The sequence below is a fragment of the Miniopterus natalensis genome, chromosome 1 (assembly GCF_054644295.1).
Source record: "Miniopterus natalensis isolate mMinNat1 chromosome 1, mMinNat1.hap1, whole genome shotgun sequence".
Classification (NCBI taxonomy): Eukaryota; Metazoa; Chordata; class Mammalia; order Chiroptera; family Miniopteridae; genus Miniopterus; species Miniopterus natalensis.
In genome coordinates this window covers 10,420,521-10,435,609 of record NC_142081.1, presented here as the reverse complement: position 1 = coordinate 10,435,609, position 15,089 = coordinate 10,420,521, and the positions used below count along the sequence as shown (strand labels likewise).

General features: G+C 44.7%; 1 protein-coding gene across 6 annotated transcripts in view; it reads left to right on the top strand.

The window, feature by feature from the left end:
* Positions 1-15,089, top strand: part of TDP1 (tyrosyl-DNA phosphodiesterase 1) — a 57,183-nt gene that overhangs the window by 3,990 nt on the left and 38,104 nt on the right. For all 6 annotated transcript variants that reach the window (XM_016205687.2, XM_016205685.2, XM_016205689.2 and 3 more), the window contains 8 exons: positions 549-592; positions 1,665-1,720; positions 5,057-5,153; positions 7,518-7,552; positions 10,227-10,319; positions 12,059-12,226; positions 12,649-12,727; positions 14,744-14,929. In XM_016205687.2, the coding sequence (XP_016061173.2) occupies positions 549-592; positions 1,665-1,720; positions 5,057-5,153; positions 7,518-7,552; positions 10,227-10,319; positions 12,059-12,226; positions 12,649-12,727; positions 14,744-14,929 (758 nt within the window). The remainder of the gene's footprint in view (positions 1-548; positions 593-1,664; positions 1,721-5,056; positions 5,154-7,517; positions 7,553-10,226; positions 10,320-12,058; positions 12,227-12,648; positions 12,728-14,743; positions 14,930-15,089) is intronic.

Here is a 15,089-nt window from a genome sequence, read left to right as displayed (position 1 = left end):
GAGGGAATGGTTGGAACCCCCAAGTTATAGTCAGAAGTACAGGAGGTCTGGACTTGTGATTGGCATCAGAGGTGGGGGCAGGCTTGTGGGACTGAGCCCTTAATTGTGGGACCTGATGCTGCCTCCAGGTGGAGGGTGTCCACAACTTAGAGCAGTGAATACCTCTGCCCTGTCCTTCAGGGGAAGCTGGTTAGTCCTGGGTTGGGGAGGTCTCCTGAGAGGAACCTGAATGAGTACTTGAGGTAGTAAAAAATCAGAGATCTGGAAAGAATAACATGTATCATTGTCCTTATTGGCAGTTTCTAAAATTAACATCCAATATTGAAATTGTAGCTTTTAATTTTACATTGTATTTTATTAAAGAATATATAATATGTATTAATAGCACAGGGAAATTTCCTCTTGAATGCTATGGAACACGAAAGTCTGGCTTTGTAGTTATTTTTCAGTTCACCGTTTTCTAAGCCAAATTTTGAGCATCGGTGATTATTATTACTAGAGAATTCCTATCACAATATGAACTAGATTTGAATGTTTTGTCTTCTCAGATATTTTATCTCCTCTCTTTGGGACACTTGTATCTTCTGCACAGGTGAGTTTACAGTTAAGTTGTTTTGGGTTTTTTGGATGAATGGGGACAAATAATTAAACAACTCCATAAGAAAAGAGGGAGTGATAGGGACCTGTGCCTCAGTCCTGTGCAGGGTCCCTGGGATGACTCATGCCACAGCTGCAGTTGTGGGATCCATAGCCACCAGCGTGGAACGTGGATGCCACTATCTGTGGGCTCCTAGCTCTGGATTAGGCTACAGGGACTGGCTAAGAAGTCACTTTGGAAATTTCAGCCTGAGGGACTTCTTTTGGGAACACTGATCATCTCTTGGGACTCTGATGTGACCCCTCAGGAGGTGTGGGTAGAGAGGTGAAAGTCAGGTCAAGTTTAATTTGATTTTAAAAAGTAAGAAATTTCCTATACCTTCTGCATATTTGATTGCTCCTGCCAGACAAAGCTGGTCCTTTTGTGTTGATAAATCACCTTACTGCTCCAGGTTGTCAAGTAAATGGTCAGGGAAAAGGTTACTTCCCTGAGAAAGTGAAGCTTTCTATGATTAGGTATTTGGGGCTTGGCCTTGAGAATCCTGGTCTTCTTATAAAACCTTGAGGTGATTGAATCACTCTGTCCAGCAGGAGGGTCAAGGGTTACTCAGGTGTGGGAGGAGCCCCCCGGGGTAAGTCCAGTGCAGAACTTGGGGTCAAGATGTAATTGTTGTAAGCTTAGGGAACATCCAGTCCCAAGTGCCTGTTTACAGAGCTGGCTCTTAAGTTAGGCTGAGAGGAGATAGTTTTTCCTAAAAGTTCTTTTCATAATCACCTGGAGGGAGGAGATAAATTTATAAGCCCTTTTGTTTAAATTAATCAGAGAGCCCTCAGAAATAGCAAATGCAGATACTGCCAAAGCACACAGAGATGATTGCCCTGAACCTGTTTCCTTGCTCACTCCGTTCATTCAGACTCCTTGGACCTCGTGTTCCCTTCAAGATGTAGGTTTATGAGTATTGTGTCAGAACTGTCTAGGTTTATGAATAAATAACCAAACAGTACTCCATATAGACTGCTTGGCTAAATTACCAGCGACTGACTTCCTTTTTTTTCCTCCCATCTAGTTTAACTACTGCTTTGATGTGCACTGGCTCGTAAGACAGTATCCACCAGAGTTCAGGTGAGTTCCCTGGGATGATAGACACCATCGTGACTGTCACGGGGCTTTGCAACACAAGACCTGTGCTTCTCAGGCAGCTGCCGGTCATCTTTTTTGCATGTCTTTTCAAAATATTGGGGAAATATTTTTTGATGTATCCTAACATATCACATGTGTTCCTTATACAGATTTTACCATTTGCTCTCTCCAGAAGCAGATAAGAACAAATTCCAACCCAAATAAGAGAACTTTATGTCCAGTGTTAATGTGAAGGGAAAGATCACTGCCACCCGCTGTCCAGCCCTGTGAGCATGCCCCCATGTGGCCAGCATGCCACACTTTACCTAACACATCAACGCTGTTCTGAGAATCGCTTTCTCAGATGGTTCTCCCTGTAGTTTAAGAGTTAATAAAGGGACCTCCAGGGCCTTCCCTTATCCAGGTAATGGAGGGGATCCATTTTCAGTCCATCTTCTGGAGTCCTCAGTGTGGGGTTTGGCAATACAGACCAAATAGCATCACGCAGTGACGTGCACCGTCCTGGTTTCTAACATCTACACAGCAGAACCCATAACTACAAGGAAGGCACACGCAGGAGAAATGATTGTCAGGTCCTCAAAGTCCTTGGTGCATTTAGGGAACAGATGGTGGAAACCATCATTAACCGGATAAAATGCCGTTGAAATTTCTCAAAACGTTGGCACTCAAGGGCTTGTGTTTGACCTGTGACACATAGGACTAGTTTTAGCTGCATGTGACAGAAACCCCAAAATAACGGTGGCTTAAGAGAAAAAATACATGCAGCCTAAAAAGTCCAGGTGGTAGACATTCGAGGTCTGGATTGGGGGCCAACGTGGTTCTCAGAGACATACCCTTCTGTCGGTCTGTCCCACCATCCCCGTGTGCGACTTCAGTCTTCAGAGTCACCTTGAGGTCCAGGATGGCACCTGGAGCTCCAGATCCCTGGTGTGTCCTGGAGGCAGGAAGGAAAGGGGAAGAAAGATGGAAGGACCGCGCCCCAGCCGAGCCCCTCTGGGCAGCCTTCCCAAAGTGCCTCTCGGCACCTGCTCGTGTTTCACTGAGCGGCGCTTGGTCACAGGACGACGACCAGCTGGGAGGCGCTGCGAATGAGGTCTTAGCCGAGCTCCCCTGTCCTGAATAAGATGGGGTTTGGGTAGGAAAGGAGAGGCGGTGGGCTGTCTGGGCGGCTCCTCTTGGCCATAGCCTCCCTGTTAGTTGTACTGGCACTTTTGTTATTTGTCCCTTTGCTTCTCAAAGACCTTGAAATCAAATTGTCACACCTTTCAAGTGTTGCCAAAGTGTAGACTACAACTCCTTGTGTATCTGTTATGGGTTGAATTGTCTCACGCAAAAAAAGATCTGTTGGAATTCTGACCCCCAGTACCTCAGAGTGTGACCTTATTTGGAAGTAGGGTTTTTTCTGGGGATAATCAAGTTAAAATGAGGTCATTCGGGTAGATCTTGCTCTAATATGACTGGTGTCCTTATAAGAAGGGGAAATTTGGACCCAGGCACGTACAGAGTGAAGATGCTGGGAGAATACTGTCCAGGAGCCAGGAGAGAGGCCGGGAGCAGGTCCTTCCCTCCCAGCCCTCCCAGGGAACCAACCTGCTGGCACCTGGATCTCAGGCCGGGAGCAGGTCCCGCCCTGCCAAGGAACCAACTTGCTGGCACCTGGATCTCAGACTTGTTTCCGGAACCGAGAGACGAAAATTTCTGTTCAGTCCCCAGTTAGTCCCCAGCAAACTAATGCAGTACCCACCGGGCTCTCAGTAACTAGTCAAGGGACAGAAGAGCCCGGCCTCTCCCACACCCACTCACTGCTGAGTGCACCTGGGGACCCCATCAGGAGCGTTGTAAGGAGGAGGAGTGACCTAAGTGTCAGGTTAAGGCAACATCCGGAATTGATAGAGAAATTCAGATCGTAGCGGTTATAGTGCCTTAGGTCGTCGTTCAGATGCTGCCTGTGGTAGACTTTTCAGAAAAACAGAATGTGGAGGTTTATTAAGGGCAGTTGGCTCAGTCAGGAAGAGAACAAACTCTCCCTCCACTTTTTTTCCTGCTCAGGCGCTCGGAGGACTGGATGAGGCCCCCCACCCTGGGGAGGGCCGTCAGCTTTACTGAGCCCATCCTTTCAGATGCTCATCTCACCCAGAAACCCCCTCACAGACGCACCCGAAAGTGTTGTTTTGTCGACACCCTGTGGCCCAGTCAAGTTGACACATAAAGTTAACCATCACAACTGCCTTTTTGTGATAGTTTGTGGAACCAATAAATTTGAAGGAATTAATGCAGACTTCAACTTCTGTCAATAATGTTTAATCTTTTATTTTTTAAAAAGTCCTGATGATCTGAGAACACTAATTGTTTTAGGTTATAGAGTTCCTCTTACCTTGTTCTCTGTACTGTTTTTCTAGTTGTAAAGTAGAAAAAGTTGGGAAGGTGTGTTTCTTAGTTTTATTTGAACTAACATGCTAAAGTTCTTGGGGATTTGGTAGCTAGGCGTTTGTACCAGAAGTGCATTTTCTGTAATGTTTCTTTCTTTTGCACATTGCTCCTTCACTTATGGTAGAGAATCATTCTGCACAGTGATTGATGCATGTGGAAGTAGCTACATTTGTTCATCTTCAATGATTGTTGGAGAAAACTCCAACTTTTGTTTTGTTGGGAGCACTTGTAAAGGTATATTGATTTCTAAGGATTATCTCGCTTTGAATTAACTGGAAAAGATCATGGTTCCCTTAAAAACCTTTTTAACCTATTCCTGAAGAGTATTCTTATGTTGTCCTTTTAGGAATTAAAGCTACAGCATTTTCAGTGTACCTTGGGCTCTGTTTCATTGAAATAGAACCACCTTTAATGAGTCTGTGATGCAGTGGACCTGGGCCTGTTCACTCTTGTATCCTGGGAGTCTAGTGCAGTTCCTGGCACACAGTAGGAGCTTGGTGAAAGTAGGCCTGGTAAAGTTCCAACAGAAAGGAAACTATACTGTATAGTATGTTGCATCATACTATACAACAGTAATTTTACATCTTTTAACCTGTATGAATTTATTAACATATTAACACAGAGCTAACTATATCCCCTTTGGGACCAAAAATGATGATTCATTACTCAAGGACTTTCTTGAGTCACAACCCCTCTAGGTCACAGTAGAGCTTCAGGATCGGGCGCCATGGCCCCGTTGTAAAGGTAACTGGTCACTGTTAGCCCTGTACTCAGTCCCCACAAAGGCCAGAAGCACGTGTAGGGTGTAGGGTGATAAGGAAGCTAGCATTCCCTCACTGGGCAAGAGTCTGGCTTTATGAATGATACATACTTCTGATCTCTTTTCAGGAAGAAACCAATCCTGCTTGTGCATGGCGATAAACGAGAAGCTAAGGCTCACTTACATGCCGAGGCAAAGCCCTATGAAAATATTTCCCTCTGCCAGGTAAGCTGCTTATTGCCATTTGAGGTCATGCTTGTTCTGAGACTTGGAAGGAAATTTAGACATTTCATCTATCTACCTGCTTAGTGCGGAAATCCTCTCTCTAGCATCCCCAACAGATACTTGTCTGGCTTTGGCTTGAATGCTTCCTGAGGTAGCCCTTGTGGTTATAAAGATTCTTCTTTATGTTGACCTCATATCTCTGTATTAGGGTTCTTTAGGGAAACAGTCTATGACAGGGTGACGGGATGTATGTTTGGGGGCTGCTGGCAAGTCCAAAATCCATGGAAGAGCAGGTGTTGCAGTTTGAGTCCACAGGTAGTCTGGAAACAATTCTCTCTTCCTTGAAGGAGTCCATCTTTTTTCTCTTGAGGCCTTCAACTGATTGGATATGGCCCACCTACATTGTGGAGAGTAATCTGTTCTACTCAAAGTCTACTAATGTAAATGTTAATCTCATCTGAAAAAATACCTTCACTGCAACATCTGACCAAATATCGATACTGTGGCCTAGCCAAGTTGACACATAAAATTAACCAACACAGCCTTCCTCCTTGTGACTGCTACACATTGGTCCTAATTTTCCCCCTCTGAGTAATTTTTCCCACATAGAATAAATCAGTAGAAATAGTGTTTTTCAAATACTAACTACCTGTCCTGAAAAGTTTAGGAGACATTGAGGCATACCTGATGGCGTGCTGCAGACTGGCCACTAGAGGGCGTAACAAGCCACAATCTTTTAAACCTTGTGCAAAGAACTATTCAGAAGCTCCCAGATCTAGTCTGAGGTACAGGATTGTGGCCCCATCCTGAACTATTGAAATACCTTTATGTCTTGTTTGTAAGATGAATTCTTGACTTTGACATCAGTCAAAGAGTCAGTGAACCCTAACACTTCTCCCATATTGTGCCTATGGGGCAGAGGCTGGATACTGAGGCCTGCCGGTGGTCAAGGTTCAGATTACCTGGATCTATCCCAGCTCTCCATGACTAGCTGTGTCATTCTGGGCTCATCACCAAACTGCTTTAAGCCTAATCCCTTCATCTTTAACGTGGGCTGCTAATACTGGGCTTCACAGGGCTGTTGCACAAGGGATTTTGTGCATCTGCCCCAAAAAGCACCCTGTTGAAGCGATGATCATCCTGATTTTGTGCTTAGACTTGCCCCAAGTAACACAGCTTATAGCAAAACTAAACTCAGAAGCCAAGTCTCTTGGCCATTGCTTTTTCTGAGCTCAATATCAGTTTATAGAGTGGCAGTCTTCAATGTAATTTTGTAATTATAAAGACATCGAATACAGTGCCTTGTTCTCTCTTCTGAGGCCAGACTGCACGTGCATGCTGGTGTGTGAGCATCCCCAAACAGTGGGTGTGACAGTGTGGTCGACTGGGCCACCTGTCCCTGAGCATCTCCAAGACAGGGCCTGTGTCATACTCACCTGTGTGTTTCAGTTGCTCATCACTGCCTCCAGCAAACAGATCCACCCACCTGTCATGTGATTGGAGGGCCAGGCTTGTAGCAGTACTTGCCTCCATTTGTAGAGTCCTACCCGGTGCAGCCCCCTTTCCTACGCACTTGAAACACTTTTTCTCATTTACTCCTAACAGCTGTCTGAATCCCCTAACAGCTCCATCATTTTAAAGAGGAGTAAGAAGAAGCACGGAGATTTAAATATTTTTCAAAGTCATGCAAAGCTGTGAGGCTAGGGTTTTTGTGTTCCTAACTGCTGTTTTGATGTTTCTGTTTTAACTGTTTCATAGCCTGCATCTGGGGCATGTTCTGCTTAACCAAGGTTTTGCTATACTGGGTGTTAGAAAAATGTTTTGCTTCTCCACCCACCCCCATATGCATGTGAAGGAATTATTTTATAACATGAAAATGGATTTAACATGTTATCTTCTTCATTTTCATCATTTGCTATGTTATTAATATAAAAAAACTTCAGTTTTAATATCATAACACAAGTCTTTCTGCTGCCGCAACATTCAGTATTTTTTTAATATGCTATGAAAACTGCATTTATTAATTTCTGTATAAATCAAGTATGTCATTTAAAAACTTTGCAGTCTCGTTTGTTTTTATTAGATTTTAGTAACTAAAGAAATTAGGCTTTTCAGCTTCTAATTTCTATAATTAAAAATGCAGAAAGTATTGAATCATTCTGGGTAACTTTAAAAAAGTTTTTTTAAAAACGGGCCTCACTGAATGTTATAAAAGCTGTATTGTTGATCAAGGGCTTGTCCACTAGAGGGCAGTAAAGTAAGAAGAGAAAGTTCACCTGCACCTTTTCTAATTTAATTTCCGATAGATAGGAATATTTTGAGGTTTCTTTTTAAGTAAGTGACTTGACTTCTTTCTCATCCTAGGCAAAGTTGGATATTGCATTTGGAACACACCACACGTAAGCAATTTTTATGAAATGGGGGAGGGTATGATTTTAATAGACCAAAGGATACTATTCAAAAAGTGCCCTTGGAGGAACTCAGGTGTGATGATTTTGCCGGGGGGGGGGGGGGGGGGTTGTCAATAAAGAATTGTGGGAAGTGGAGCGGTTAACCGTGCTCCATCTATTTCTGAAGGATGTGACGCAATCCCAGGGTGTCTCTCTCAAGGCTTTAGAATTCTAAAGCTTTTCAGTTTCCCCAGAGCTAGGAGTGGAGTTAGCTCAGTTGGCCCTGAGCATCCGTAGGGAAGAAGTAAAGGAAGCCAAAGCAGCTCCATGTCTAATGTCCCCATCTAACGGGGGAGCCAGGCGGACTAACAGGACCACAGGATGGGCAGGCATGCCTCCTTCCACTTCCATCCGCAGTCTTTCTCACCTAGATCACTCATCCTTCACATGGCCCACTCCCACCCCTGGTTTCATGAGACATGAGACCGTGTCCATCCCTGAAGAAGCCATATGCAGTGAGAGGATGAGCCGGCACATCTGATCCAAACAAGCAGTTCCTCTGGCTTATTCTGTGGCTGTGGCCTCTCCCAGCCAAGGGTCCTGCAGCTGGAATGGAGTGGTGGCGACCTCTCTGGGTTACCGTGGGCACTTGTCATGCTGGCCCCACTTGTCATGGGGCTTTGGGATGGTGCCCGGCACACGGCCTCTGCAGACGTGAGTTTTCTCCCCCTTCCCAGAAACAGCTTCAGATTTGGGGAGTGTCCCTTTTGCTGCCCCCACAGCTCAATAGGAAATATGCAGATAGAAATCTTCAAGGGAGACCCCATTTCCACCCTTTAATCCATTTTTAATTATGACCTGATTGGCACGTGCCATTTTGTCTCTGAAGAATGTGGGAGACTCCCCTTGGATTCGTTCACGGTTCTGTTTGGTGGGACTCACATCAGTGATTGATTTCCCTGATCATTGGTGCTTAATGGAAATATTTGCAAAACTTGTGTCACGAATTCATAGCTGGCTTATTCTTAATTACAGTCAGCTGCTAATTTGGTAACTGTGTACATAAATTTGCCCAGATTTCAGGAATGGAAAGATTGGCTCAGCAGCTGTCGTTTCTTCAGCTCTGCATTCATTTACTGTTTGCCAGCTCGGGTCAGATCCTTGTTGTGGCAGGAGCTAAATCCCATTCCCTGTTCTTAAATTCTTTTCGGCATCTTTTTTTTTTTTTTTTAAACATATCTTTATTGATACCAGAGAGAGGAAAGGAGAGGGAGAGAGAGAGAGAAACATTAATGATGAGAGAGTGATTGATCGAGCCCGCAACCCGGGCATGTGCCCTGACCGGGAATTGAACCCCAATCGCCTGGATCCCGGGTTGATGCTCAACCACTGAGCCACGCCCGGCCGGGCTTTTCGGCATCTTTTTATGCCAACCCTATCCTGTGCAGACAGCATCCACCTTGTTTATTTGGGAGGACCAGTGGTTCTGTTTCCCCCGCCTGTGAACTGACTTATATGAGTACATATTAAGTAGCATTTTGGCCTCAATAGAGAAACAGTAATAAGTCAGGGCAGAGTTACTTCCTTGAGGAGTGAATCTCTGGTTGTGTAGAGAGCAAGCTTAGATTCCTGAAATGTTAGAAGACAATCAGGAAGCTAAAACCACCCAATGGTAGATGACTAAGGAAAGCAATGCCTTGAAGGACCGATGGGCGTGCACAGGCAAGAGTGTTTTACATCTAACAACATGCACATTGTGTTTCATTCTTACAACCCTGTGAAGTAAAAGGGTTGATCATGTTACACATTAAAAAAAAAAATACAAGGCTCGGGGACACGGAAGGACTTAGGGATGTTAAATGCTCCCCAGGGTCATATGGCATCTACCTGATGGAGGCTGGAGCTTAGGTCTTGCAGCTTCAAAAGGAAAGCTCTCTAACTTATATAGTATCCCCCCTCTCACTTTTGAAATAAGAGAAGTATGTCTGATGACTGGAGGCCTGGGGAAGGCCTGCGGGAAAGAGCAGATCTATCTAGGACTGATTTGAGTTAATGGAGAAAAGGGCAGACTGGCCTCAAACCCAGGTACACTGCTGAGTGTGGCATGTGCGGAACATGAAAATGAAGCCTCTTTCACATTTTTTTAACCACAACCACAATAGGAAATAGGTTTCACACTTCAGTCCTCTGCACACGTCCGTGCTTATATGGAGAAATGATTAATGAGGCAGTACTGCTCTGAAATACACGCAGTACACTCAAGTTTATCGTTTCTTCTGCACTTTTTGTGAATGCTGGTTAATGCCAGAGCGAGAGGTTGTGACCATACTTTGAAAAACACTGGACAAGAAGGTTCCTATTGTCTCTGACAGGAACAGATGATGCTGAATAGATAACAAGGGGCCAGCCTGGAGGGGAGAGGTCTGAAGTGCCAGGACTGGCCATGTGGGGGGGATAGGGCAGAAGTTCATGGACCACCTAGTACTCGGAGCATTTGGGGAGGTAGTTTTCTGCCTAGAACTTGAGCAGACTTTGATAATGTGTAGAAAAAAGGAGGATTATAAACGTTGAAAGTTGGGTAATATAAGAGTTTGAAGAATCCCTTTAGCTCTACGTTTGCATTAGCAAGGTGTGAGAGCTTTTGAAAGTGCCATCAATGCTTTCTGACACCTTCTCTGTTAAGGAAAATGATGCTCCTGCTGTACGCGGAAGGACTGCGCGTCGTCATTCACACCTCCAACCTCATCCGCGAGGACTGGCACCAGAAAACGCAAGGGTGCGTGGGTTCTGTGTGCTGTCTGCCGGCGGCTGCGTGAGCTGACACAGGGCAAAGCCAGAGCATTCACTTTCTTCTTTTGTGTTTCTGTTTTTTCTAATTGTAAAAAATCTACACACATGGCATAGAAAAAAAACACATGCAGAAAAAATGATAGTGTTCTTTTAGTCCCCCCCCCCCACATTTAGTGCACAATCATCCACAAATGTCTATTATACATGTAAACACAGGTAAATATCTACATACGGTAGGTTTTTTCATTTTTTTATAAAATGAGATCATTCACACTCTACAGGCAGGTACATCCGAGTATTCAAGGCAGGAAAGAGGATGCCAAGCGGAAGGTCTGAACCCATTATTGTCCCAGTAAGACCACCGATAACCTTTTGGTCTCCACTTACCCCTGCGCCACGTGGACTCAGGCTCGCCACCTCCCAGTGGGTATCAGACAAAAACTTGGGGATTAATCGTGTGCTAAAAATTCCCCTTACCTCCCAATCCGTGTAGTTTCCCACAAAACACATCTACACAGTGTTTTTTAAAAGCCTTTACTGTGTTCATGGGCTTGTGAATCTTGAAGAGAATGAACGTGGGGTTGTTTGGGCTTTGTCTATATTGCCGAGCCTTTGTCCTAGGTGCGTATATGTTGTGCGCATATGTCTAGCTTTCTGTTTTTTCTCAAGAGGGGTTTGGGTTTGCTTTTAGGTATTTGCCTAAATCAAGTTTTAACCATTGCTATCCCTCCCGGTGAGCCCTGCTTTGCAAGTAGCCGTAACTCACCTTTTTCTCACCTAAGCCGTTTTGTACACTCCGCCTCCTGTTCAAGAAGGTTAAGAGCTGGGGAACTGCCTTTGTTAGAGGAAACGCAGGCACTCTTAGAGCAGCTTTCAGGGTCAGGCATTTTCCACTCATCCTCCCCCACCCACCTTGCCCCTTATCATTGCCCAGCCTGTGCCCACCCCTCACATGGGATGGATTAGCTGACTGAGTCCAAGTCCTGCCATGGGTTGAGCTAAAATGCAGAGCCTTCCAGCCTCCGTCCACTGGGCCTGCTTCAACATGAGTGTGTGTGTAGGAAAAGAGGTACCTCTCTTCCTTAAGACAGCCTGTCTGGGTTGGAAAGAATGTCTTTTCCCTGAGCCCAACACCCCTTAGTTCCCTCTCTGCACTCTGCTCCCCTACCCCAGCAGGTGGCTTTGAGCCCTATCCCATTTCCTGATCTGTTTCCTTTAAGCATGTTCCAGTTTGAGTCCCACTTAAAACCTGCTTCTCACAATGCAGGGTAGCAGACAGGTTCAGGGTCGAGGGCATCGCTGATGTAGTCGTGGGCAAAATCCTGCTGGGGTTACTACAGGTGGTGCAGATTTGCTATGACAGTTGAGAGCAGAGCTATTAACTGTCTTCATCACGTCTCAGAGCAGTGTGGAGGGCGCGGGAAGGAGGAGGGGGAAGGTGTGAACAGATGAGAGGGAGCATGGAGGGGTTGGGTTGGGAGAGCTGGGCAAAGGATAGATCTTACTGGATCTAAATAAATTCACAGCGAGGTGTTCAAAAGTAATTCTGAATGTGATGGAGGCTGTCCGAGTGGTATCATCAGATTTATGTTTTGTAACTATCGCTGTACTTAGCAGTTGGAGAAAGATGGTGAGAATTCACCTCTTAGGGTGAGTGCAGAATCAATACGGAGATGTCATTGTGACCAGCTGCCTTCCTGACTAAGTCATTTTTTCCCATTCCAGAATATGGCTGAGTCCGTTGTACCCACGAATGACCCAGGGGACCCACAGATCTGGAGAATCGACAACACATTTCAAAGCTGATCTCATCAGCTACCTGATGGCTTACAACGCTCCTCCTCTCCAGGAGTGGATAGACATCATCCACGACCACGATCTCTCTGAAACAAAGTACGTGTTGTCTTCCCTGTTTAGAGTCCGCACAGTAGGTAATTCCTGGACAGCCGCACGGGGCCTGGAGAGAGGTGGAGTGATATTTGGCTAGCCTTCATGACGAGATGTCGCTGTGCATCTCTGGTTCTCAGCCACCAAAGTGGAGCAGGAACTCTTGCCACGTACCCTCAGCCTCTGCTGGAGCCTTAAAATGAGCCGGTTCTCTGCCTGGTTCCCTACACCTTGTGGATGCTCCACCATTAGTCGATGTGCTTGAAAATAAGTTTAAGTATCAGTTACTCCTCTGAGGAAGTGTCCCAAGAAAATGGATTGGCTCTTGGAATGGTTCATGATTACATTAGAGTCCATGTGTATTTTGTGGTTTTGGGTCCATAAATCACATCACTGTGGTCTGTAGCTTACATTTTATATCTTTGTAGTGTTTACCTCATTGGATCAACCCCGGGACGCTTTCAAGGAAATCAGAAAGATAACTGGGGACACTTTAGGCTTCGGAAGGTAACAGAATTTTTACTGTTTTAACTTTTTTAATTTATGTTGTCCCTCTTTTCACTTATAATTGTGTGTTTTGATGGCAGTGCCAGAGTATCTCTAGCACAGTTCTGGGCAAATAGCAGGCACATGATAAATTGTCTAATTATAGTTTTCAATAATTTTTAAAGTTTTGTTAGGCCTCTTCTGTAGGTGTAGACTGTTCTAAATGGGCTTTTAGTTATATATCTTGTAATAAAGGTAATCAGAGCCTTCTCATTTTGTAGCTTTTGATCAGCATATCAAGGGCTTTTAACATCCAAATTCAATAAAGAACAGACTATAGTGTTGAGTAGAGCTACAGCTGAGCTATAATGTTTTTTGTTTACTAAACCAGTGCTCTTAGAAAATAGTTACTACAGACATCACATTTACTGCAGGTATGAAAATGAACAAAGAAAGGTCTTTAACAAAATAAAACAACCAGCAAGTTGAAGATGAAAATTTTCTTCATCCCCTTTTAGGAAACACTTTACCGACAATATCCCTAAAGTGGCTTTCTTAAAAGCCTTACCTCTTTTTCCGTGAATTATTTATGTTATGTAAGAATCCCCCTTGGTTAATGAAAATTTTAATTTTATTTTTTTTAAATGAGAGCACAGCTGAAAGCAGGCAGCATCTCGCAGCCAACACCTTCACATCTTGACCTAGAGAGCAGAGCGCACCGCACTGGCCAAGTGCACAGCATTGCAGGTAGATGCCCACACCTGGGTTCGGAACCTGACGTGGTGTTTACAAGCCATGTCCTTGGCTTGCTCCTTAACCTGCCTTTCTTGTCATCTATAAAATGGGCATGATAATAGTGCTTCACTCACAGAATTGTGTGAGGATTAAAGGAAATGGATGCAGGGCACATGCCGAGTGGTCACCCAGCATTGGTGGTAATTTGTAGGCTGTTGGCTTCGACAGGTTGGTACTAAGTGCATGTGTTGTGTGGGATCACAGTCTTCTGAAAGCTGAAGAGCCTCTTAGAGTTTTCCAGCCACTCTTCGCACACAGGAGCTCATGTTGCACCACAGCTGCCTCCAGGGAAGACGGGAAGATCAGGGCTCTGTTTCATTGACGTACGTGGAGCAGAGGGACATGTCCAGGGTCATGCAGTTGATCAGGAGCCAAGCACAGAATAGACGCTAGGTCTTGTTGTTGTCAGTTCAGGCCTGTTCCCTGCACAGTGCTGCACCCGGGGTGCGAGTAGAGGATTATTTGGGCTTTTTGGTAGCAATGTCTATAAATATTGATGCCTAAGCTGTGTTAAAGAAAATAATCCACATTAAACTAAACAATACGTCAGTCAGAATACGAGCCCTGCCATGGGAGGCACCGTGGCTTATGTTTCTCACTCTCTCCAGCCTCTGTGTGGGCATTCAGTACATAGTTTAAGTGGATAAGATTTCCAAATATTTTCTGAATTGTTTCTCAAGCTTTGCACAAGTATCAAAACAGGAAACACCGATCAAGCTTAGTGTTTCAGGTTGTGTTGTCTATATGTAAATAGATTCTCTTTTATTTTAAGGACATCAGAGCCCAAGTGTTAAACCTCTTTCAGATGATAGGAGTCAGAATATACAGTAGCGTGGCCTTCTATGTATTGTGTAGGTATATTAAACAATTATGATTCCAAGGCAAAAATTAACTTCACAAGGCAGGGTGGTGATTTATCTGATATTCCTAGTAATATGGATCATTTTAAAATTTTTATTTGTTTTTGCTATTAGTACAAATCAAAGAATTTTGGGAGAAGAGGGCTTCTCCTCTCCACTCACTCCATTAAAATAAAATATTTTCAGAATCTAAAAACAATTTCCCAAAGAAGAAGAAAAAATGCATACGTGGGTATGGAATTGATCACTGATCCTTTCAGCATTTCTTTGTTAATTAGGGAAGTCAGGGTGGCCTCCGTGCCCTGAATCGTTGCCCTGAATCGTTACAGCATTTCTGTTCGTGTGTGTGAGTAATATGGCTTTCACTATTATTTCTTCACAGCTCCTGAAAGAACATGCCTCCTCCATACCTAAGGCAGAGTCTTGGCCCATCGTGGGCCAGTTTTCAAGCATCGGCTCCATGGGGCCTGACGAATCCAAATGGTTGTGTTCTGAGTTCAAAGAGACCTTAGTGACCCTGGGGAAGGAAAGCAGGGCCCCAGGGAAAAGTGCCGCTCCCCTCCATCTGGTAAGTGCTCCTCCCCGGGAGTTAATTATTTATTTGCATCCTCTAGTCTGGGAGAGGAATCCAGAATCAGTCCTTCTTGCCAGAGAGAGGTTGATTCAGTAGTTTGGGGATGGGAACAGCAGTGTTTTTAATCGGGTGGCCCTCTTATCACATGGTGCTG